The 26,868-nt window shown below is 43.6% G+C and overlaps 1 protein-coding gene across 2 annotated transcripts in view; it reads right to left on the bottom strand.

Moving 5' to 3' along the window:
- Positions 1–26,648, bottom strand: part of nr2f6b (nuclear receptor subfamily 2, group F, member 6b) — a 33,972-nt gene extending 7,324 nt beyond the window's left edge. For both annotated transcript variants that reach the window (XM_021604716.3, XM_021604718.3), the window contains exons 1-2: positions 23,508–26,648; positions 1,966–2,060 (exon numbers count right to left, since the gene is read on the bottom strand). In XM_021604716.3, the coding sequence (XP_021460391.3) occupies positions 1,966–2,060; positions 23,508–23,773 (361 nt within the window). In that variant the 5' untranslated portion in view covers positions 23,774–26,648. The remainder of the gene's footprint in view (positions 1–1,965; positions 2,061–23,507) is intronic.
- Positions 26,649–26,868: the final 220 nt, after the last annotated feature.

Here is a 26,868-nt window from a genome sequence, read left to right as displayed (position 1 = left end):
TTAATTTAATTTGGATCAGCTCTGGGTCTTCTCTGGACAGTTTATAAGGTCTAGAGAGACATAATGAGATGCGCTGTCATAATGTTCCCAGGAAAGTCATGCTCTCTCTGCCTCCAATATAGCCAAAATATTTGTCATTTCACTTTCAAAATGTATTACCTTTGAGGTGTGGCATAAACACAACCAGTCTCAATGTTTTAATCTGATTAGGCTATTTAAAAATTATCCTGTAGGAATCGTCCAAAATAAAATTCCAGCATCCAAACTGTGCAGATTGTGGTGTTGAAAACGCAAACTATGAAGTTGAAGCTCCCCCAAGTCGGTATGCTTTGCTTATTGGTTGTGGTGCATTGGTGGAAAATTTGTTGCATATATTTTATATAAATATAGCATCAACATTTTGAAAATCGGATTTCCACCTCAGGGTTTTCTTGCAAGACGAAAGATATGCTGACAGAGCTGTAGATGCCTAGCCCAAGGGTTTCCCAAACTGGGTCCTGGGGCCCCCTCGTGCACGTTTAGTTTTCTTCTGCCCTAACACTACACAGCTGATTCAAATAATAAACTAATCATCAAGCTTTGATCATTTAAATCAGCTGTGTAGTTTTAGGGCAAAAACCAACATGTGGACCACTTGGGGTCCCCAGGACCCAGTTTGGGAAACGCTGACCCAGCTGATTATTGTCTGCAACTCTGATCGTAGTGGGGTGGCAGGTAGCCTAGTGTTTAGAGTGTTGGAACAGTAACCGAAAGGTTGCAAGATTGAGGTAAAAATCTGTCGTTCTGAACAAGGCAGTTAACCCACTGTTCCTAGGCCGTCATTGAAAATAAGAATCTGTTCTTAACTGACTTGCCTAGTTAAATAAAGATACAGGTAGTGTCTAATGAAACATACAAGGAGAGTTAGCTTGTGGTGGTCGGCGGACCCTCAACCTCCTGGCCCGTAGCCAGGATGCTGAAGTGTCGAAGTTGATATCCACATTTATAAACACAAGAGCCAGGCCTAATCGCCCAACATCTGGGCCCGACCTCACTAATGCTCTTGTGGCTGAATGCAAGTCCCCACAGCAATGTTCCAACATCTAGTGGAAAGCCTTCCCAGAAGAGTGGAGGCTGTTACAGCAGCAAATGGGGACCAACTCAATATTAATGCCCATGATTTTGGAATAAGACGTTCAACGAGCAGGTGTCCACATACTTTTGGTCATGTAGTGTATTTGTGGCCGTAAACACTATTGTGAGGGAGGGTGTCCAATTTTTTTTTCAGTACAAGGGGAGGGTCATATCAAAATATTTTTTACGTTGGGGAGGGGTGGGGGTGGGGAAGTCTTTTTTTTTAATGACACCTCAAGTTGGACCCACCAACCGGCGAAGGTGATCCAAGCATTTCCAGGTAATGTGGAAACACTGTGGCCTGGCTTCGTCAGTGCTGTCGTTGGGTGACTCTGACCCCTGAATGAATATCCCTGCTGAATATAGCTCTGGGCTGGTGTCAGCTCAAAGCAGAATACAGGCTGGGTTATTCAACCTTCACACTGCCTGGGAAATGCCTCTGGCACCTAGCCCTGAATGATACGTACCACGTAGTGGTACTTGGAGACTAGGGGTCAAGAGTGTGTTGGTTAGAGGATAGAGCTAAACTGGTTTACAAATACTATGCCACATGAAATAAGTATAAAACATGTTTGCATTTATATGAGGCTGTGAGACAGTTTTCCTCACCCATTAACACCTTAAAATAGCGTCAGGGCTTTTAAAATTGAGCTTGATGTAGTTTACAGTGTAAATATGCAAATATTTTGGCCACCTGACAAGAGTTGTGAAATGTCGGCTCTGTTTATAACGGCAGGGGCAAACTATCTTGATGCAGTCAGTTACGATATATGGAACATTTGGATTGGCCTCTGCTTTAGGCATGGTCTGACTGGCGGAGATGTTGTGCAATAGGTAAGATAGGATAGTTACCTTCTTTGCGCATGCCAACACGGAAGCATTTCTTCAGCCGGCAGTATTGGCACTGGTTGCGGTGATGCTGGTCTATCTGGCATTCTCGATTCGACCTGCACAACAGAACATTAAACATAGAACTTAGAACGTGTTATCATAACGAACTTAGAACTCTCTCTCTCTCTCTCTCTCTCTCTCTCTCTCTCTCTCTCTCTCTCTCTCTCTCTCTCTCTCTCTCTCTCTCTCTCTCTCTCTCTCTCTCTCTCTCTCTCTCTCTCTCTCTCTCTCTCTCTCTCTCTCTCTCTCTCTCTCTCTCTCTCTCTCTCTCTCTCTCTCTCTCTCTCTCTCTCTCTCTCTCTCTCTCTCTCTCTCTCTCTCTCTCTCTCTCTCTCTCTCTCTCTCTCTCTCTCTCTCTCTCTCTCTCTCTCTCTCTCTCTCTCTCTCTCTCTCTCTCTCTCTCTCTCTCTCTCTCTCTCTCTCTCTCTCTCTCTCTCTCTCTCTCTCTCTCTCTCTCTCTCTCTCTCTCTCTCTCTCTCTCTCGGCCAGTATAGCTGTATTCAACTGGGCATACACTGGTTGGATCAATATTGTTTCCACATCATTTCAATGAAATTACTCCACGAGGGAGGCAAAAGGGTGCTTAGCCCGCTCAGTTGAAACTTGTGCCTCCTCAGTTTGAGTTTTATGTCGCTCTATAAAAATAACTAAAAAGTTCAAATTGATTTGAGTGATAGGTTGGCACAAAATCTGTATCTCCACTGCGCAGTGTCAGCACAATGGACACGATGTGTGTAGGGGACTATGGAACGCCACTGGGGCAGGTAGGTATGATTCCTTTGGGTTTCCACAAAAAGCAGGGGGGGAAACGCTTCTCATCTGTGGTAGGCTGTGTGAATAACTAGGTCCGCCTGTAATATTATGATTTTGATTTCTAACTGCGGGGGTCAAGTTTACTGTTGAAGCTGCTTCTATCAACTCTGCCTCACGCCCCACCACTCCAGAGGTTAGTTAACTTCTTAGTTGGCCGTAAAATACATTAGTGTTATTAGCCTTAGCCTATTTAGCTAGCTTTGAACCAGCTAAACTGCCACAATGGATATCAGAAATTGGCTTTGCCAAAGTATCCAAACCAAGCCAAAAGGAGGAGAACGTCCAACCATCGAGGCCGCCGCCAAGCCTAGCAGCGCTAATGCTGCCGAGCTCCAGCTAGCTCTGTCAAGGACGCTGCAACTCTTCTGAAAAAAGTATGAAACAATCTAGCTGGTTGGTTTTTGATCACAATCTTGCTTTTAGCGTGCATGATTCTGTCCATGGTGCTGACAGAGCGCAGGGAGATTTCACGCCATTGAACCTGTCACTTCTTGGTTAATAGCATTTGAACTTTTATGTTTATTGTGTTATAGCGTGATATAAGCAGAATTCAATATAATTCAAATGCCAGAACCTAAATGACGCTCCTGGGCAGTAGCTACACATCGTTATGTTTCATCATAGAAATACATTAATTCTGGCATCCCGAGTGGCACTGCGGTCTAAGGAACTGCATCGCAGTGCTAGAGGCGTCACTACAGACCCGGGTTCGATCCCAGGATGTGTCGCGACCGGGAGACCCATGAGGTGGTGCACAATTGGCCCAGTATCATCCAGGTTAGGGGAGGGTTTGGCCGGCTGGGATGTCCTTGTCCCATTGCGCTCTAGCGACTCCTTGTGGCGGGCCAGGCGCAGTGCACACTGACTTGTGTTGTACGGCATTTCCTCTGACACAATGGTGTTGCTGGCTTCCGGGTTAAGCTGTCTGGTGTTAAGGAGTGCGGTTTGGCGAGTCATGTTTTGGGGGACGCATGACTTGCCTCTCCAGAGGAGTTAGGGAGTTGCAGAGATGAGACAAGATCGCAATTGGGGAGAAAAAGGGAGTAAAATGAAAATATATATTTTTTAAAGTATTCATTCTATTATGGTATTCTTGGTACACTATTTGTTTTCATGGTTGTAAATGGAACTGTGTGCCGTATCCAACATGTTGCTGAAGCCTATAGGCCTATTTACTTGGCAAGACCGCTGTGCATGGCTGCATCTCACTGTAGTAGACTGCATCTCACTGTAGTAGGCTGTAGACTGCATCTCACTGTAGTAGGCTGTAGGCTGCATCTCACTGTAGTAGACTGCATCTCACTGTAGTAGACTGCATCTCACTGTAGTAGACTGTAGACTGCATCTCACTGTAGTAGGCTGTAGACTGCATCTCACTGTAGTAGGCTGTAGGCTGCATCTCACTGTAGTAGACTGCATCTCACTGTAGTAGACTGCATCTCACTGTAGTAGACTGCATCTCACTGTAGTAGACTGCATCTCACTGTAGTAGACTGTAGACTGCATCTCACTGTAGTAGGCTGTAGGCTGCATCTCACTGTAGTAGACTGTAGACTGCATCTCACTGTAGTAGGCTGTAGACTGCATCTCACTGTAGTAGGCTGCATTTCACTGCAGTAGGCTGCATCTCACTGTAGTAGGCTGTAGACTGCATCTCACTGTAGTAGGCTGTAGGATGCATCTCACTGTAGTAGGCTGTAGGCTGCATCTCACTGTAGTAGGCTGCATCTCACTGTAGTAGGCTGTAGGCTGCATCTCACTGTAGTAGGCTGCATCTCACTGTAGTAGGCTGTAGGCTGCATCTTACTGTAGTAGGCTGCATCTCACTGTAGTAGGCTGCGTCTCACTGTAGTAGGCTGTAGACTGCATCTCACTGTAGTAGGCTGTAGACTGCATCTCACTGTAGTAGGCTGTAGGCTGCATCTCACTGTAGTAGGCTGTAGACTGCATCTCACTGTAGTAGGCTGTAGGCTGCATCTCACTGTAGTAGGCTGTAGACTGCATCTCACTGTAGTAGGCTGCATTTCACTGCAGTAGGCTGCATCTCACTGTAGTAGGCTGTAGACTGCATCTCACTGTAGTAGGCTGTAGGATGCATCTCACTGTAGTAGGCTGTAGGCTGCATCTCACTGTAGTAGGCTGCATCTCACTGTAGTAGGCTGTAGGCTGCATCTCACTGTAGTAGGCTGCATCTCACTGTAGTAGGCTGTAGGCTGCATCTTACTGTAGTAGGCTGCATCTCACTGTAGTAGGCTGTAGACTGCATCTCACTGTAGTAGGCTGTAGACTGCATCTCACTGTAGTAGGCTGCATCTCACTGCAGTAGGCTGCATCTCACTGTAGTAGGCTGCATCTCACTGTAGTAGGCTGTAGACTGCATCTCACTGTAGTAGGCTGCACCTCACTGTAGTAGGCTGTAGACTGCATCTCACTGTAGTAGGCTGTAGACTGCATCTCACTGTAGTAGGCTGCATCTCACTGTAGTGTTTTAGTACTATATCTCTTGACACAATGATGAAAATAATCATGGCCTCTAAACCTTCAAGCTGCATACTGGACCCTATTCCAACTAAACTACTGAAAGAGCTGCTTCCTGTGCTTGGCCCTCCTATGTTGAACATAATAAACGGCTCTCTATCCACCGGATGTGTACCAAACTCACTAAAAGTGGCAGTAATAAAGCCTCTCTTGAAAAAGCCAAACCTTGACCCAGAAAATATAAAAAACTATCGGCCTATATCGAATCTTCCATTCCTCTCAAAAATTTTAGAAAAGGCTGTTGCGCAACAACTCACTGCCTTCCTGAAGACAAACAATGTATACGAAATGCTTCAGTCTGGTTTTAGACCCCATCATAGCACTGAGACGGCACTTGTGAAGGTGGTAAATGACATTTTAATGGCATCGGACCGAGGCTCTGCATCTGTCCTCGTGCTCCTAGACCTTAGTGCTGCTTTTGATACCATCGATCACCACATTCTTTTGGAGAGATTGGAAACCCAAATTGGTCTACACGGACAAGTTCTGGCCTGGTTTAGATCTTATCTGTCGGAAAGATATCAGTTTGTCTCTGTGAATGGTTTGTCCTCTGACAAATCAACTGTAAATTTCGGTGTTCCTCAAGGTTCCGTTTTAGGACCACTATTGTTTTCACTATATATTTTACCTCTTGGGGATGTTATTCGAAAACATAATGTTAACTTTCACTGCTATGCGGATGACACACAGCTGTACATTTCAATTAAACATGGTGAAGCCCCAAAATTGCCCTTGCTAGAAGAATGTGTTTCAGACATAAGGAAGTGGATGGCTGCAAACTTTCTACTTTTAAACTCGGACAAAACAGAGATGCTTGTTCTAGGTCCCAAGAAACAAAGAGATCTTCTGTTGAATCTGACAATTAATCTTAATGGTTGTACAGTCGTCTCAAATAAAACTGTGAAGGACCTCGGCGTTGCTCTGGACCCTGATCTCTCTTTTGAAGAACATATCAAGACCATTTCAAGGACAGCTTTTTTCCATCTACGTAACATTGCAAAAATCAGAAACTTTCTGTCCAAAAATGATGCAGAAAAATTAATCCATGCTTTTGTCACTTCTAGGTTAGACTACTGCAATGCTCTACTTTCCGGCTACCCGGATAAATCACTAAATAAACTTCAGTTAGTGCTAAATACGGCTGCTAGAATCCTGACTAGAACCAAAAAATAATTTGATCATATTACTCCAGTGCTAGCCTCTCTACACTGGCTTCCTGTCAAAGCAAGGGCTGATTTCAAGGTTTTACTGCTAACCTACAAAGCATTACATGGGCTTGCTCCTACCTATCTCTCTGATTTGGTCCTGCCGTACATACCTACACGTACGCTACGGTCACAAGACGCAGGCCTCCTAATTGTCCCTAGAATTTTTAAGCAAACAGCTGGAGGCAGGGCTTTGTCCTATAGAGCTCCATTTTTATGGAACGGTCTGCCTACACATGTCAGAGACGCAAACTCGGTCTCAACCTTTAAGTCTCTACTGAAGACTCATCTCTTCAGTGGGTCATATGATTGAGTGTAGTCTGGCCCAGGAGTGGGAGGGTGAACGGAAAGGCTCTGGAGCAACGAACCGCCCTTGCTGTCTCTGCCTGGCCGGTTCCCCTCTTTCCACTGGGATTCTCTGCCTCTAACCCTATTACAGGGGCTGAGTCACTGGCTTTACTGGGGCTCTCTCATGCCGTCCCTGGAGGGGGTGCGTCACCTGAGTGGGTTGAGTCACTGATGTGGTCATCCTGTCTGGGTTGGCGCCCCCCCCCCCCCCCTTGGGTTGTGCCGTGGCGGAGGTCTTTGTGGGCTATACTCAGCCTTGTCTCAGGATGGTAAGTTGGTGGTTGAAGATATCCCTCTAGTGGTGTGGGGGCTGTGCTTTGGCAAAGTGGGTGGGGTTATATCCTTCCTGTTTGGCCCTGTCCGGGGGTGTCCTCGGAGTGGGCCACAGTGTCTCCTGACCCCTCCTGTCTCAGCCTCCAGTATTTATGCTGCAGTAGTTTATGTGTCGGGGGGCTAGGGTCAGTTTGTTATATCTGGAGTACTTCTCCTGTCCTATTCGGTGTCCTGTGTGAATCTAAGTGTGCGTTCTCTAATTCTCTCCTTCTCTCTCTCGGAGGACCTGAGCCCTAGGACCATGCCCCGGGACTACCTGACATGATGACTCCTTGCTGTCCCCAGTCCACCTGGCTGTGCTGCTGCTCCAGTTTCAACTGTTCTGCCTTATTATTATTCGACCATGCTGGTCATTTATGAACATTTGAACATCTTGGCCATGTTCTGTTATAATCTCCACCCGGCACAGCCAGAAGAGGACTGGCCATCACACATATGCTCTCTCTAATTCTCTCTTTCTTTCTCTCTCTCGGAGGACCTGAGCCCTAGGACCATGCCCCAGGAATACCTGACATGATGACTCCTTGCTGTCCCCAGTCCACCTGACTGTGCTGCTGCTCCAGTTTCAACTATTCTGCCTTATTATTATTCGACCATGCTGGTCATTTATGAACATTTGAACATCTTGACCATGTTTTGTTATAATCTCCACCCGGCACAGCCAGAAGAGGACTGGCCACCCCACATAGCCTGGTTCCTCGCTAGGTTTCTTCCTAGGTTTTGGCCTTTCTAGGGAGTTTTTCCTAGCCACCGTGCTTCTACACCTGCATTGCTTGCTGTTTGGGGTTTTAGGCTGGGTTCCTGTACAGCACTTTGAGATATCAGCTGATGTACGAAGGGCTATATAAATACATTTGATTTGATTTGATTTGATTAGTAGGCTGTAGACTGCATCTCACTGTAGTAGGCTGCATCTTATTGTAGTAGACTGCATCTCACTGTAATAGGCTGTAGACTGCATCTCACTGTAGTAGGCTGTAGACTGCATCTCACTGTAGTAGGCTGTAGGCTGTGTTTTGGTTATTTTGATCTCCATTCACCTTTTGTTTACTGAGTTGGACTACTGTTATTGTAACTAGCCTAAATACAGATTGTCATTATCGATCTGATATTTACTTTACTTACTACTTGGTACCACTGGTTTGTTCCGTTCGCTTTCATTCGTTAGCATTTGCAGTTGTGTCGGCATTGTTAGCCAAACTGTTTGAATGCTTGAATAACAAGGCTACTACTTTCAGCATTTAGTTAGCAATATTTAGTTAGCATTATTAAGTTAGCATTATTAAGTTAGCATGATTTAGTTAGCATTATTTAGTTTGCATTATTTAGTTTGCATTATTAAGTTAGCATTATTCAGTTAGCATTATTTAGTTAGCATTATTTAGTTAGCATTGTTTAGGTAGCATTGTTTAGTTAGCATTATTTAGTTAGCATTATTTAGTTAGCATTATTTAGGTAAGACTGTGTGTACGGCTGCATTCACATATGCTGTTTGTAATAGGTGAATTATAGCCTATATTCATTGGCAAAACGGCCTTGCTTTGCCGTGTAAAACCATTGTACCATTGTGCTGAAACAGTGCAGTGGAGATGGGCTGGAGGTTTCGCGCCAACCTGTATCCTCAAAAGTCTCTTGGTTTACTGTCATATAGCGTGATATAAGCAGAATTCAATATCATTCCAACGCAAGAACCTAAATAAATGGTGCCCCCTCCCCGATTTCAACTGCCCGGTTACTCACTTTATCCTGGCACGGAGAGCTGTCTAGGCACTGGGTCTGATAGCTGTCTAGGATCTGGGTCTGATAGCTGTCTAGGAACTGGGTCTGATAGCTGTCTAGGAACTGGGTCTGATAGCTGTGTAGGCACTGGGTCTGATAGCTGTCTAGGCACTGGGTTTGAAAGCTGTCTAGGCACTCGGTCTGATAGCTGTGTGGGCTTGTATAGATGTCTAGGTCTGTATATATGTCTAGGCCTGTATAGATGTCTAGGTCTGTATAGATGTGTAGGCCTGTATAGATGTCTAGATGTCTAGGTCTGTATAGATGTGTAGGCCTGTATAGATGTCTAGATGTGTAGGCCTGTATAGATGTCTAGGCCTGTATAGATGTGTAGGTCTGTATGGATGTGTAGGCCAGTATAGATGTCTAGATGTGTAGGCCTGTATAGATGTGTAGGTCTGTATAGATGTCTAGGCCTGTATAGATGTGTAGGCCTGTATAGATGTCTAGGCCTGTATAGATGTCTAGGCCTGTATAGATGTGTAGGTCTGTATGGATGTGTAGGCCAGTATAGATGTCTAGATGTGTAGGCCTGTATAGATGTGTAGGTCTGTATAGATGTCTAGGCCTGTATAGATGTGTAGGTCTGTATAGATGTGTAGGCCTGTATAGATGTCTAGATGTGTAGGCCTGTATAGATGTGTAGGTCTGTATAGATGTCTAGATGTGTAGGCCTGTATAGATGTCTAGATGTGTAGGCCTGTATAGCCATATAGCCTGTATACCCATATAGCCTGTATAGATGTCTCGGCCTGTATAGCTGTATAGCCTCTATAATCTTGGTTACCCAGAAGTACAATTTTCTTGAGAAAGTTTGTCATTTCATATTTTACTTCTGGGGGGGAATGTCCTATATGATACAAAATGTAGGAAACAGATTAAGAGCATTTTAACTACTGTGTAGTAAACTGTACAGTAACAGGTCAATGGACAGAGAGAAGGGAAAGTTAACCATAGGAACGTTATCATTTGGGTCATTTGTAAAATGACGGTATTCAATCAGAACTGGATAACAAGTAAGCGTAAATCTTCCCACGCAGTATTTTTGAGACAATGTGCAGTTGAGCTTATTTTCCCTTCACACTGTAAACATAGAGTAAATGCTGTAAACATAAAGTAAACATAGTGTAAACACTGTAAACAGAGTAAACATAGAGTAAACCTAGAGTAAACACTGTAAACATAGTGTAAACACTGTAAACATAGAGTAAACATAAAGAAAACGCTGTAAACATAGTGTAAATACTGTAAACATAGTAAACACTGTAAACATTGTGTAAACACTGTAAACATAGCATAAACACTGGAAACAGAATAAACATAGTGTAAACACGGTAACCATAGAGTAAACATAGTGTAAATGCTGTAAACATAGAGTAAACGCTGTAAACATAGAGTAAACATAGTGTAAATGCTGTACACATAGTGTAAACAGTGTAAACACTGTAAACATAGAGTAAACATAGAGTAAACAGAGTAAACGCTGTAAACATAGTGTAAAAACTGTACACATTGTGTAAACACTGTAAACATAGCATAAACACTGGAAACAGAGTAAACAAAGTGTAAACACTGTAAAAATAGTGTAAACTCTGTAAACATAGTGTAAACACTGTAAACAGAGTGAACATAGTGTAAACGCTGTCAACACAGTGTCAACACAGTCAACATAGTGTAAACACTGTCAACATAGTGCCAACACTGTCAACATTGTGTAAACATAGTGTCAACACTGTCAACATAGTGTCAACACTGTCAACATAGTGTCAACACTGTCAACATAGTGTAAACACTGTCAACATAGTGTAAACACTGTCAACATAGTGTAAACACTGTCAACATAGTGTAAACACTGTCAACATAGTGTAAACACTGTCAACATAGTGTAAACACTGTCAACATAGTGTAAACACTGTCAACACAGTGTCAACACTGTCAATATAGTGTCAACACTGTCAATATAGTGTCAACACAGTGTAAACACTGTCAACATAGTGTCAACACAGTGTCAACATAGTGTCAACATAGTGTCAACATAGTGTCAACATAGTGTAAACACTGTCAACATAGTGTAAACACTGTCAACATAGTGTAAACACTGTCAACATAGTGTAAACACTGTCAACATAGTGTCAATACTGTCAACAAAGTGTAAACACTGTCAACATAGTGTCAATACTGTCAACAAAGTGTAAACACTGTCAACATAGTGTCAACACAGTCAACATAGTGTCAACACAGTGTCAACATAGTGTCAACATAGTGTCAACATAGTGTCAACATAGTGTAAACACTGTCAACCTAGTGTCAACACTGTCAACATAGTGTCAACACTGTCAACATAGTGTCAACACTGTCAACATAGTGTCAACACTGTCAACATAGTGTCAACACTGTCAACACAGTGTCAACACAGTGTCAACACTGTCAATATAGTGTCAACACTGCAACCACCAGCTCCATGAATCTAAACATGCATTCTTACATCACAGGACCAATATTTGTTTATCCCTGACAGCACTGAAACCTGTTTGGCAGCTTTTTAATTTAATATAGCCCTTAGATAGTAAACAATAAACAAAGGGTCATATTCCTCAGGAGTGTGATGTGGTAGTGCAGTCAATATATTATGGACTATAAACTAGGTGGGAGTGGGAAAGGCACATTTGTATGGTTCTGATAAAAAAAAATATGTGTATATTGCCATTGTACACCTGAAAATCTAAAACATAAACCTGAGTTAAAGCTGCAACACAGCCTAACTCAGAGTGGAATCCCCTAAGGGAAATATGATCTAACAAGTTACAGGTTCTATATTTATGCTGTACATGTGATTTATACAAAGGGTGTGTCTAATCCTGAATGCTGATTGGTTAAAACCCACATTCCAGCCAGTGTCTATTCCACAAGTTACCACAGGCTAAATCTATGACGTTAAAATGCCTATTTACTCTGTCCCATCTGACTGTGCAATCCACTGTCTCTTCAGCCCAGCCAGGCAATTTATAAACTCGATGTCCACTATATAAAGCATCTAGACATGATTTATTTTAGACTAACGTTTAGTTATCAAGAGTGTAAACCTTGCTGTCTGTCTCTCCGATATTTGCAACATTGTTTCAATATTCAAATTCGATTTCCAGCTGCCCCATAGTAATGAACGTGTCGGGACTCGGGACGAGACAGATAGGCATGCAACGTTTCTCCGCCAGTCAACATCATGAATCAGCTGGCATAATCTTTATGGATATATACGAAGAAATGTAAATGGAAAAAAGTGCAGCTAGTTTGCAGTCTTTCCAGCTTCAGTTTGAAGTGACTGTGTTAGCTGTGTTGTTGGCCAGCTCCTCTGAACAACAGTGTCCTGACGAGAAAGCACTTTTATTTTTATGCCAGGTGAAATTGCGCCTCATTAGCTCATTGCTATGGATGTATCCAAATAAATGTCACTAGAAAACAGCGTAAACAAATGCAAATGTTGCTACTTTGCTGTTATTCTAGCTGCTTTTTATATGTGACTGTAAATTAGCTGTAGATGGCTAGCTAGCAAGCAAGAGATAAGAATGTTGCCAGCCAGTAAGGAAATGTAAACATTTAGAACGAATGACTTGGTCGCGTCCATAGATCCAGAACAAAAATACTGAACAACTGAGTCGCATCTCTAACCAACGACCAGCCGGCTTGGGTAGCAACCCTAGATTTGTGTCGGGACTATATCTTGTGGAAGGATGAAATAGTATGAATAAATGCTAAAAATCTATTTTTTAATGAAAATATGTCAATCATTATTTGAATATGTTGGTAACCCGTTGTATAAAGGTGATAATGCCCTCATAGCCGGTGTTTGGAGGATATATTGGTACGGTTTGCAGCACCCGTGCCAATATGTCCTCCAAACACCAGCTTAGAGGGCATTTTCACTTAAATGAACACCATGAACAGAATATGAATTTTTGAGATCCAAGTACACAGTAACTTTTGACATTAACTTACGTGTTTCTTGTACTTTTTCTAAACATTATTTTTGTAATTATTATGTTATTGTTTTGCACGTGCACATATTTTCTTGTGAATAAACAGAGAGGCTGCACCCACCTGCAGAGACGCCGGAAAACGTGTGGCGAGACAAAATTTGCACCAGTACTTTTCAATTTGACCACACCACTTTCAAAGCAGCAGCCCTTTTCAGCGCATTTTCACAGTTCTACTGTAACGGCGTTCTTCGTTTGTTGAGAGAGAGGACCGAAATGCAGCGTGGTGATTACTCATGTTCTTTAATCAATAATTGACGATACATGAAATAACTAAACGAATACGAAAACAACAAACGGAACGTGAAACCTAATACAGCCTATCTGGTGAACACTACACAAAGACAGGAACAATCACCCACAAACACACAGTGAAACCCAGGCTACCTAAATATGGTTCCCAATCAGAGACAATGACGAACACCTGCCTCTGATTGAGAACCATATCAGGCCGAACATAGAACTAGACCAAAACATAGAAAAACAAACATAGACTACCCACCCAACTCACGCCCTGACCATACTAAATAAATACAAAAACAACGGAAATAGAGGTCAGAACGTGACATCTACATTTACCTGCCATGTCGCAGTCTACCATTGAAACAATTAAAGACTAAAATGCAGAAAAATTGTGGCACTGGGCGCCATTTAAAAAAATATATGAGCATGGCCTTACTTGTATTTGTATTCATTATGGATCCCCATTAGTTCCTGCCAAGGCAGCAGCTACTCTTCCTGGGGTTTATTATGGATCCCCCATTAGTTCCTGTCAAGGCAGCAGCTACTCTTCCTGGGGTTTATTATGGATCCCCATTAGTTCCTGCCAAGGCAGCAGCTACTGTTCCTGGTGTTTATTATGGATCCCCATTAGTTCCTGCCAAGGCAGCAGCTACTCTTCCTGGGGTTTATTATGGATCCCCATTAGTTCCTGCCAAGGCAGCAGCTACTCTTCCTGGTGTTTATTAAGGATCCCCATTAGTTCCTGCCAAGGCAGCAGCTACTCTTCCTGGGGTTCAGCAACATTAAAATAGTTATACAACTTTAAAAACATTACAACACATTCATAATATATTTCACAACACACTGTGTGCCCTCAGGCCCCTACTCCAATAACACATTCTACTGTTTGCATCAGTTACCAGATGTGGGATAGAGTTCCATGTAGTCATAGTCTGTTCTGGACTTGGGGACTGTGAAGAGACCTCTGGGGACATGTCTTGTAGGGTATGCACGGGTGTCTGAGCTGTGTGCTAGTCGTTTAAACAGACAGCTCAGTGCTTTCAACATGTCAATACCTCTCATAAATACAAGTAGTGATGAAGTCAATTTCTCCTCTACTTTCAGCCAGGAGAGATGGACATGCATATTATTAATGTTTGCTCTCTGTGTACATCCAAGGGCCAGCCATGCTGCCCTGTTCTGAGCCAATTGCAATTTCCCTAAGTCCCTCTTTGTAGCACCTGACCACACGACTGAACAGTAGTCCAGGTGCGACAAAACTAGAGCCTGTAAGACCTGCCTTGTTGACAGTGCTGTTTAGAAGGTAGAGTAGCTCTTTATTTTATTTTATTTTTTTATTTTACCTTTATTTAACCAGGTAGGCTAGTTTAGAACACCTTTATTTAACCAGGTAGGCAAGTTGAGAACAAGTTCTCATTTACAATTGCGACCTGGCCAAGATAAAGCAAAGCAGTTCGACAGATACAACAACACAGAGTTACACATGGAGTAAAACAAACATACAGTCAATAATACAGTATAAACAAGTCTATATACAATGTGAGCAAATGAGGTGAGAAGGGAGGTAAAGGCAAAAAAGGCCTTGGTGGCAAGGTAAATACAATATAGCAAGTAAAACACTGGAATGGTAGTTTTGCAATGGAAGAATGTGCAAAGTAGAAATAAAAATAATGGGGTGCAAAGGAGCAAAATAAATAAATAAATTAAATACAGTTGGGAAAGAGGTAGTTGATAGGGCTAAATTATAGGTGGGCTATGTACAGGTGCAGTAATCTGTGAGCTGCTCTGACAGTTGGTGCTTAAAGCTAGTGAGGGAGATAAGTGTTTCCAGTTTCAGAGATTTTTGTAGTTCGTTCCAGTCATTGGCAGCAGAGAACTGGAAAGAGAGGCGGCCAAAGAAATAATTGGTTTTGGGGGTGACTAGAGAGATATACCTGGGGGTGACTAGAGAGATATACCTGGAGCGTGTGCTACAGGTGGGAGATGCTATGGTGACCAGCGAGCTGAGATAAGGGGGGACTTTACCTAGCAGGGTCTTGTAGATGACATGGAGCCAGTGGGTTTGGCGACGAGTATGAAGCGAGGGCCAGCCAACGAGAGCGTACAGGTCGCAATGGTGGGTAGTATATGGGGCTTTGGTGACAAAACGGATTGCACTGTGATAGACTGCATCCAATTTGTTGAGTAGGGTATTGGAGGCTATTTTGTAAATTACATCGCCAAAGTCGAGGATTGGTAGGATGGTCAGTTTTACAAGGGTATGTTTGGCAGCATGAGTGAAGGATGCTTTGTTGCGAAATAGGAAGCCAATTCTAGATTTAACTTTGGATTGGAGATGTTTGATATGGGTCTGGAAGGAGAGTTTACAGTCTAACCAGACACCTAAGTATTTGTAGTTGTCCACGTATTCTAAGTCAGAGCCGTCCAGAGTAGTGATGTTGGACAGGCGGGTAGGTGCAGGTAGCGATCGGGTGAAGAGCATGCATTTAGTTTTACTTGTATTTAAGAGCAATTGGAGGCCACGGAAGGAGAGTTGTATGGCTTGCCTGGAGGGTTGTTAACACAGTGTCCAAAGAAGGGCCGGAAGTATACAGAATGGTGTCGTCTGCGTAGAGGTGGATCAGAGACTCACCAGCAGCAAGAGCGACCTCATTGTTGTATACAGAGAAGAGAGTCGGTCCAAGAATTGAACCCTGTGGCACCCCCATAGAGACTGCCAGAGGTCCGGACAACAGACCCTCCGATTTGACACACTGAACTCTATCAGAGAAGTAGTTGGTGAACCAGGCGAGGCAATCATTTGAGAAACCAAGGCTGTTGAGTCTGCCGATGAGGATGTGGTGAAGCCTTGGCCAGATCAATGAATACGGCTGCACAGTAATGTTTCTTATCGATGGCGGTTAAGATATCGTTTAGGACCTTGAGCGTGGCTGAGGTGCACCCATGACCAGCTCTGAAACCAGATTGCATAGCAGAGAAGGTATGGTGAGATTCAAAATGGTCGGTAATCTGTTTGTTGACTTGGCTTTCGAAGACCTTAGAAAGGCATGGTAGGATAGATATAGGTCTGTAGCAGTTTGGGTCAAGAGTGTCCCCCCCTTTGAAGAGGGGGATGACCGCAGCTGCTTTCCAATCTTTGGGAATCTCAGACGACACGAAAGAGAGGTTGAACAGGCTAGTAATAGGGGTGGCAACAATTTCGGCAGATAATTTTAGAAAGAAAGGGTCCAGATTGTCTAGCCCGGCTGATTTGTAGGGGTCCAGATTTTGCAGCTCTTTCAGAACATCAGCTGAATGGATTTGGGAGAAGGAGAAATGGGGAAGGCTTGGGCGAGTTGCTGTTGGGGGTGCAGTGCTGTTGACAGGGGTAGGAGTAGCCAGGTGGAAAGCATGGCCAGCAGTAGAAAAATGCTTATTGAAATTTTCAATTATGGTGGATTTATCAGTGGTGACAGTGTTCTTATTCTCCATGGACTTTACAGTGTCCCAGAACTTTTTTGAGTTAGTGTTGCAAGAAGCAAATTTCTGCTTGAAAAAGCTAGCCTTGGCTTTTCTAACTGCCTGTGTATAATGGTTTCTAGCTTCCCTGAACAGCTGCATATCACGGGGGCTGTTCGATGCAAATGCAGAACGCCATAGGATGTTTTTGTGTTGGTTAAGGGCAGTCAGGTCTGGGGAGAACCAAGGGCTATATCTGTTCCTGGTTCTAAATTTCTTGAATGGGGCATGTTTATTTAAGATGGTTAGGAAGGCATTTAAAAAAAATATCCAGGCATCCTCTACTGACGGGATGAGGTCAATATCCTTCCAGGATACCCCGGCCAGGTCGATTAGAAAGGCCTGCTCGCTGAAGTGTTTCAGGGAGCGTTTTACAGTGATGAGAGGAGGTCGTTTGACTGCTGACCCATTACGGATGCAGGCAATGAGGCAGTGATCGCTGAGATCTTGGTTGAAGACAGCAGAGGTGTATTTAGAGGGGAAGTTGGTTAGGATGATATCTATGAGGGTGCCCGTGTTTAAGGCTTTGGGGAGGTACCTGGTAGGTTCATTGATAATTTGTGTGAGATTGAGGGCATCAAGTTTAGATTGTAGGATGGCTGGGGTGTTAAGCATGTTCCAGTTTAGGTCGCCTAGCAGCACGAGCTCTGAAGATAGATGGGGGCAATCAGTTCACATATGGTGTCCAGAGCACAGCTGGGGGCAGAGGGTGGTCTATAGCAGGCGGCAACGGTGAGAGACTTGTTTTTAGAGAGGTGGATTTTTAAAAGTAGAAGTTCAAATTGTTTGGGTACAGACCTGGATAGTAGGACAGAACTCTGCAGGCTATCTTTGCAGTAGATTGCAACACCGCCCCCTTTGGCAGTTCTATCTTGTCTGAAAATGTTGTAGTTTGGAATTAAAATGTCTGAATTTTTGGTGGTCTTCCTAAGCCAGGATTCAGACACAGCTAGAACATCCGGGTTGGCAGAGTGTGCTAAAGCAGTGAATAGAACAAACTTAGGGAGGAGGCTTCTAATGTTAACATGCATGAAACCAAGGCTATTACGGTTACAGAAGTCGTCAAAAGAGAGCGCCTGGGGAATAGGAGTGGAGCTAGGCACTGCAGGGCCTGGATTCACCTCTACATCGCCAGAGGAACATAGGAGGAGTAGAATAAGGGTGCGACTAAAAGCAATAAGAATTGGTCGTCTAGAACGTCTGGAGCAGAGAGTAAAAGGAGGTTTCTGGGGGCGATAAAATAGCATCAAGGTATAATGTACAGACAAAGGTAAGGTAGGATGTGAGTACAGTGGAGGTAAACCTAGGTATTGAGTGATGAAGAGAGAGATATTGTCTCTAGAAACATCATTGAAACCAGGAGATGTCATTGCATGTGTGGGTGGTGGAACTAATAGGTTGGATAAGGTATAGTGAGCAGGACTAGAGGCTCTACAGTGAAATAAGCCAATAAACACTAACCAGAACAGCAATGGACAAGACATATTGACATTAAGGAGAGGCATGCTTAGTCGAGTGATCAAAAGGGTCCAGTGAGTGGAGAGGTTGGTTGAGGCTCACGGCGATTTAGACAGCTAGCCGGGCCATCGGTAGCAAGCTAGCATAGGATGGAGTCTGTTGTTAGCCACCTCTTGCGTTCGGTCAGTAGATTAGTGGGGTTCCGTGTGGTAGAGGGGATTAATCCAAATCACACAACAACAACAAAAATAAGAACAATAGATATAGTTATAGAGGCCCGAGAAGAAAACATAATAATAAAAATAAATAAATTGTCCGATTGTCTATTCAGATAGCAGCCGGTAAGACAGCTAACGGTTAGCGGGCCGCAGATGGGCGTTCAGGTAACGTCGCGACAGAGGAGCCAGCCGGATCTCATTCAGGTAGATAACGTCGGCAGTCCAGTTGTGAAGGCCCGGTGGGGCTCCGCGTAGGCAGTGAAACGGGTCCGGATAGGTGACTGCAGCCCAGGAGTGAATGATGGAACTCAGGAGTGATTGATGGAGCTGGCTAGCACCGGAACAATCGATGTTTGCTCCGGAATCGACGAAAGCCGACTGTCACACGGATAGCAGCTAGCTAGCTGTGAGATCCGGGTATGAATGTCCAGAGAGCAGTTGAAATCCAGGGACATGGAGAGAAAAATTGGTCCGGTATGTTCCGTTCCGAGCCGCGCTGCGCCGTACAAAACTGGCGATAGATTTCCGAGCTAAAGGATAGCTGATGACCACAAACCGTGGTTAGCTGAATACTAACGATTTGCCAGTAAAGAAGCTAACTAGCTTCTGGATTAGCTTCTGGGCTAGCTCCTGGCTAGCTCCTGGCTAGTTTCTGGCTAGCTTCTTGGAGTTTCTGGCTTGCTTCTTGGAGGATTACAGATGATGACCACAAACCGTGGTTAGCTGAATACTAACGATTTGCCAGTAAAGAAGCTAACTAGCTTCTGGATTAGCTTCTGGGCTAGCTCCTGGCTAGCTCCTGGCTAGTTTCTGGCTAGCTTCTTGGAGTTTCTGGCTAGCTTCTTGGAGGATTACAGATCTGAGGTAAATAATACTTTTTTATAAATATAAATTGGTGAGGCTGGTTGCAGGAGAGGGTTTAGAAGATGAGTTGATGGAAAATAAAAATAAAATGTATGTGAAAAAAGTTGTAAATATATATATATACAGGACACGACAAGACGAGGACAAAAGACGTCTGAACTGCTATGCGATCTTGGAGAATGAAGAATGAATTTATTATGAACAGACTTCTCCCCATCTTACTACTGTTGTATCAATGTTTTGACCATGACAGTTTTCAATCCAGGGTTACTCCAAGCAGTTTAGTCACCTCAACTTGCTCAATTTCCACATTATTTATTACAAGATTTAGTTGAGGTTTAGGGTTTAGTGAATGATTTGTCTTAAATACAATGCTTTTAGTTTTGGAAATATTTAGGACTAACTTATTCCTTGCCACCCATTCGGAAACGAACTGCAGCTCTTTGTTAAGTGTTTCAGTCATTTCAGTTGCTGTAGTAGCTGATGTGTTTAGTGTTGAGTTATCCGCATACATAGACACACTGTATTTACTCAAAGCCAGTGGCATGTCGTTAGTAAACATTGAAGAAAGTAAGGGGCCTAGACAGTTGCCTTGTGGAATTCCTGATTCTACCTGGATTCTGTTGGAGAGGCCTCCATTAAAGAACACCCTCTGTGTTCTGTTAGACAGGTAACTCTTTTTCCACAATATAGCAGGGGGTGTAAAGCCATAATACATCGTTTTTTTCCAGCAGCAGACTATGATCGATAATGTCTAAAGCGGCACTGAAGTCTAACAAAACAGTTCCAACAATCTTTTTATCATACATTTCTCTCAGCCAATCATCAGTCATTTGTGTAAGTGCTGTGCTTGTTGAATGTCCTTCTCTAGAAGCATGCTGAAAGTCTGTTGTCAATTTGTTTACTGTAAAATAGCATTTGTATCTGGTCAAACACATTTTTTTCCAAAACTTTACTACGGGTTGGTAACAGGCTTATTGGTCGGCTATTTGAGCCAGTAAAGGAGGCTTTGCTACTCTAAGGTATCGGAATTACTTCTGCTTCCCTCCAGGCCTGAGGGCGCACACTTTCTAGTACGCTTAAATTGGAGATATGGCAAATAGGAGAGGCAATATCGTCCTCTATTATCCTCAGTAATCTTCCATCCAAGTTGTCAGATCCTGTTGGCTTGTCATTGTTGATAGACAACAATATTTTTTTTCACCTCTTCCGGACTCACTTTACGGAATTCAAACATACAATTTTTGTCTATTAATAATTTGGTCATATATACTTGGATGTGTCACACAAGCTCATAGATCGGACCCGCCGAGTGCTGAAGCATAAATGTTGTCTGGTGCTTGGATACAACATGTTCCAAACTGCCTCTGGAAGCAACGTCAACACATGAACTGTTCGTCGGGAGCTTCATGAAATGGGTTTCCATGGCCGAGCAGCCGCACACAAGCCTAAGATCACCATGCGCAATGCCAAGCGTCAGCTGGAGTGGTGTAAAGCTCGCCGCCACTGGACTCTGGAGCAGTGGAAATCCGTTCTCTGGAGTGATGAGTCATTCTTTACCATCTGGCAGTCCGACGGACTAATCTGGGTTTGGCGGATGCCAGGAGAATGCTACCTGACCAAATGCATAGTGCCAATTGTTAAATTTGGTGGAGGAAGAATAATGGTCTGGGGCTGTTTTCATGGTTCGGCCTAGGCCCCTTAGTTCCAGTGAAGGGAAATCTTAACGCTACAGCATACAATGACATTCTAGACAATTCTATGCTTCCAACTTTGCCCTTTCCTGTTTCAGCATGATAATGCCCCCGTGCACAAAGCAAGATCCATACAGAAATGGTTTGTCGAGATTGGTGTGCAAGAACTTGACTGGCCTGCACAGACCCCTGACCTCAACCCCATCGAACACCTTTGGGATGAATTGGAACGCCGACTGCGAGCCAGGCCTAATCGCCCAACGCCAGTACCCGACCTCACTAATGCTCTTGTGGCTGAATGGAAGCAAGTTCCCGCAGCAATGTTCCAACATCTAGTGGAAAGCCTTCCCAGAAGAGTGGAGGCTGTTATAGAAGCAAAGGGGGGGGAGCCACTCCATATTAATGTCCATGATTTTGGAATTAAATGTTTCACGAGCAGGTGTCCACATACTTTTGGTCATGTAGTGTATCTCTCGCTCTCTCTCTCTCTGCTGCTTCTCCTTCATTTGTAAATAAATGTATTTGTTCAAAGCTGTTCAACTATTGTTTTTCTCTCTCTTTGAGTCAACTACTCACCACATGTTATACAATGCAGTGCTAGCTAGCTGTAGCTTATGCTTTCAGTATTAGATTAATTTTCTGATGCTCTGATTGGATGGACAACATGTCAGTTCATGCTGCAAGAGTTCTGATAGGTTGGAGGACGTCCTCTGGAAAATGTCATAATTACTCAATAAGTCTATGGAAGGGGGTGAGAACCATGAGCCTCCTAGGTTTTGTATTGAAGTCAATGTACCCAGAGGAGGACGAAAAATAGCTGTTCTCTGGCTACACCATTGTGCTACCCAGTGGTGTAAAGTACTTAAGTAAAATACTTCAAAGTACTACTTAAGTCGTTTTTTGGGGGTATCTGTACTCTACTTTACTATTTATTTTTTGGAAAACTTTTACTTTTACTTCACTACATTCCTAAAGAACAGAATGTACTTTTTACTCCTTACATTTTCCCTGACACCCAAAAGTACAAAAGTTGCATTTGGAATGTTAAGCAGGATGTCAAATTCACACACTTATCAAGAGAACACGTGGTCATCCCTTCTGCCTCTGATATGGCGGACTCACTAAACAGAGAACATCCCTGGTTATCCCTACTGCCTCTGATTTGGCGGACTCACTAAACACAAATGCTTAATTTGTAAATGATGTCTGAGTGTCGGAGTGTGTCCCTGGCTATCCATTCATTTTAAAAACAATAAAATGGTGCCATCGGTAAATGATTCATACTTTCACTTTTAATACTTAAGTATATTTTTTGCAATTTATTTACTTTAGATTTTGAAGTATACTTAGAACCAAATACTTTTAGACTTTTACTCAAGTAGTATTTTACTGGGTGAATTCAACTTTAGCTTGAATCACTTTCTTTATTATGGTATCTATACTTTTACTCAAGTATCACAATTGAGTACTTTTTCCACTCATGGTGCTGCCCTACAAAATGCTGTTGAGACTACTGTAGACCTTCATTGAAAAACAGTGTATTTTAATCAGTTATTTGGTGACGTGAATATATTTAGTATAGTTGTATCTAAAAAGGAAACCTTTTTTTACGTTTCACTATTTTTATTATAATGAAATTCACTGAGTAGCATGGTCCACCTCTTCCTTCTCTGACGAGCAGCCACTGCTGAGCAATATGATTGGCTATTCATTCAAGCACCACTTCGCTCTTGCGTATCACAATTTCTCGAGCACTGAGCAGTACGCTACGTAAATTGATAGCTACGTTTACACAGCAAAGGTGAGCTGTCCTTAGCAAAAAGAAGTGCCCGTCAATCTACTCGCCGAATTTATTTCATTTAGGCAAAGTGATTTACAAAAGTAAACATTCAATAGTGAACATACCAACAATGTGGTGGCTACTGTTGAAAGCAAAATAAAAATCACTGTAGCGTTGATCTTGACAAGCCTACTGTTGACAGGTCAGTATCTCTTTTGGTACGCCATTGTCTTAAAGGGGCAGCATCCTATTTTAAAATGTAAAACAAAACAAAAAACGTCTCGAAAAGGCATACTTTAGAAACAAACATGAATGTGATTAATTAATACCATGACATTCTAAAGAATAGAATAATGACTTGCATTGATAAATTATATGAATCAGCTTTTTATCACAATAGCCACATGTAGCCTATTAATATCTGAATATAGAGAGGAAGCATGCCAATCTATAGGCCCTGCATGACCCCAATCCGTTTAAAAAATACACCATGTCCCCACCAGTAGAAATTCTGTTCGGGCTAGCAGATTTTTATCCAGTTGGCCCAGTTGGGTTAAGTTTGAACCCTGTCATAGCCTACGAATAGGACCCAGAGTTTTACACAAACAGGTCATGAGATCAAGAAAAACTCCAGGCCCCAGAAAAGACATGCACAAATTTAGCCATAGCACTTTTGATCCAGTGGTGCCACCTCTGCCTACCTGCAGGAGTAGTTGAGGTTCCTTCTGATGCTCCTCTTGAAGAAGCTCTTACAGCCCTCGCAGGTGAACACCCCGTAGTGCTTCCCACTGGACTTGTCCCCACACACCACGCAGTCCACCACGCACGCCTTGTCTTCGTCTCCCACCTCCACATCACTCCCGGCCTGGGGCGAGCCCTCCTCATCTCCACGCAGGTAAGCCTTCTCCCCACCCAGTCCGTTGGTCTCCCGGTTAGGATTGCCCCATCCCCCGCTCACCATGGCCATATCTGAGCTAAACGGCCGACACACACACTCCCTCTTACACACGCCTGTCCACTCACCGAGTGCTCTCCTCTTTTCTCTGAAAATCTTCAGCTATAACACTTTAGTTTCTAATCATACTAAATACGTTTTTGAGTTCACTTCCAGGAAAAGTAATAGAGTTGACCTCTTTCCCCTTCTGTCTCTGTGAAATGACCCGGAGGTCCCTCTCACTGCTCTACTTCTCTACTGTCGCTCTCCTTTTTTTCTCCTTCTCTCCCCTGTCTTTCCTGTGACCCAAGTCAATGACTCCTCCTAAAAGTTCTGACACAACGAGCGGTTCAGAGTTCAGGAGGGGGAAAAGGGTGTAGCCTGTCCTTTCACAGAAAACAATACATTACACTTAGAGGCTTAGGCTCTCTCCCTCTCTCTCCCTCCCTCTCTTTCTCTCTCTCTCTTTCTCTCTGTCTCTCCCTCTATCCCTCTTTCTCTCTCTCTCCCTCTCTCTCTCTCTTTCTCTCTGTCTCTCTCTCTTTCTCTCTTTCTCTCTGTCTCTCCCTCTATCCCTCTCTTTCTCTCTCTATCCCTCTCTCTCTCTATCCCTCTCTCTCTCTCTCTATCCCTCTCTCTATCTCTCTCTGTCCCTCCCAGAGGGAAAAAAAAACACCTCTTCCGTAGGATTACTTTACTACTTACGAACTAGTCAGACCAGTTCTGGGCTGTGTAGAAAGTGCCATCTATCTATCTAACAGGCATAAGCACAATTTTAGCTCAGCAGTTAGAAAACACAGAACTCATTTCTGTCAAGAATTTCAGATACAAGCAGAGATTCAGAGAATGCTAGAAATGGATTGCTGTCATTCAACCCCCATTAGAAGGTTGAGTTACTTTGCCTTTGTTTGGTTCACAGTTTACACATGCTCACACCCTCACAAACTTGTATAAACAGCACTTTTGGTTTCACTAGCTTGGCAGAACTATCCTATCTCCCCAGACAGACAATACTCAAAGACAATATATGAATACAGAGAACAACCAGACTGAATCAACAGGCAGACTGAATCTACAGGCAGACTGAATCTAACGCAGACTGAATCTAACGCAGACTGAATCTATAGACAGACTGAATCTACAGGCAGACTGAATCTACAGGCAGGCTGAATCTACAGGCAGACTGAATCTATTGGCAGACTGAATCTACAGGCAGACTGAATCTAATACAGACTAAATCTAATGCAGACTGAATCTATAGACAGACTGAATCTACAGGCAGGCTGAATCTACAGGCAGACTGAATCTACAGGCAGACTGAATCTATTGGCAGACTGAATCTAACGCAGACTAAATCTAACGCAAACTGAATCTATAGGCAGACTGAATCTATAGACAGACTGAATCTATAGGCAGACTAAATCTATAGACAGTCTGAATCTAATGCAGACTGAATCTATAGGCAGACTAAATTTATAGACAGTCTGAATCTAATGCAGACTAAATCTAATGCAGACTGAATCTATAGGCAGACTGAATCTATAGACAGACTGACTCTATAGACAGACTGAATCTATAGACAGTCTGAATCTATAGGCAGACTGAATCTATAGACAGACTGAATCTAACGCAGACTGAATCTATAGGCAGACTAAATCTATAGACAGTCTGAATCTATAGGCAGACTGAGTCGAATGCAGACTGAATCTATTGGCAGACTGAATCTATTGGCAGACTGAATCTATAGACAGACTGAATCTAACGCAGACTGATTCTATAGGCAGACTGAATCTATAGGCTTGCTATTTAAAACACATAAATGATAAACAGCTCCTTCTGGTCCTGCTAGTCTGGGAAAGTTCAAAGTGCAGTGATGTCCCCTTGCTCTGTCTGTTGTGAAGCAGCATCTGTTTCTTGTTCCTCGCTTGCTCCCATATATCTGTGGCTTCAATAGTTCAAACCACCAGGAGCAAACGCAGTGAAAACACAGTTGAGAAAGGGAGGAAAATACTCTCTCTACTATCCCTTAAACAGAATGCAAGTTCCTCCTAGCAAGTCTCCCCTCTTCTCTCTCTTTTTCTGTCTCTTTCTCTCCCTTGTCTTGTCAGTGCTTGTCCATCCAGTAGTAACGACTTGAGGCCTAAGTCTCTCTGCATTCCCTTAAGCACAGTCACAATCTCCTTCTTCCTACTCTCCTCCGGCCCCGGCTTGAATAAATTAGGCAAACCAGCGGAGGAAAAACACGGGTCACAGACGATAGCCAAAGCTAGCTGCTGAGGTGTAGCGCAGTCTTAACAGCCTCTTCTGCTGGTCTTCTCTCTCTCTCCCTCTCCCTCTCTCTCCCTCTCTCTCTCTCCCTCCCTCCTTTCGCCCAGTGAGTGAGTATTGGAGCATGTGTCTGTGTGCTCAAGCCCTCTGGTTGCCATGGCACTCATTGCCTTATAAGGCCATTGGAGTCAAAGAGCAGAGAGTGGGCTGTAGAGGGAGCTACACTGGAGGGCTCTCTCTCTCTCTCCTCTCTCTCTTTCTCTCTCTCTCTCTCTCTCGCTCTCTCTCTCGCTCTCTCTCGCGCACTCTCTCCCGCTCTCTCTCTCTCTCTCTCTCTCTCTCCCTCTCCCTCTCCCTCTCCCTCCCTCTCGCTCTCTCTCTCTCGCGGACTCTCTCTCGCTCTCTCATTCTACACACTCACACTCACACACACACACACACAGAAAGAATGCGGCTCCCTGCTCGCCCCCTTCTCCAACTAAGCCCTGACCCCAGGATGCCTCCCAGCACTAGGGGAGTTAACCCCGACAGTGCCAGCAGACGAAAGGGGGCCGCTGGCCAGCACACCAGGCACCAGGCGCATGGCAGGGCTTTTTTTTTACTCCAGTTTCATGTTCTTCTCTCCAATCCGCCCGGCTGACTTCCTCTGACTTTGTTGACCCCATAATAACGAGGAAGAGGTTTGTTGTTATGGAGGAACTTGGATAAAGGTCACACAGGCTATTCTGCAATCTTTGACAGACTTATTTTGACACTGTCTGGGTTGGTGTCTTGTAGGCAGGATATTTAAATGAAAAGGAATGCAAAGAAAGTGTTCATTGATTTAGTACATATTTATACACTGAGTGGACAAAACATTA

This window comes from Oncorhynchus mykiss, chromosome 5 (genome assembly GCF_057628025.1).
Source record: "Oncorhynchus mykiss isolate SJ-2025 chromosome 5, ASM5762802v1, whole genome shotgun sequence".
Lineage (NCBI taxonomy): Eukaryota > Metazoa > Chordata > Actinopteri > Salmoniformes > Salmonidae > Oncorhynchus > Oncorhynchus mykiss.
Note: the sequence above shows the minus strand (reverse complement) of the source record. Positions and strands in the feature narration are given on the sequence as shown.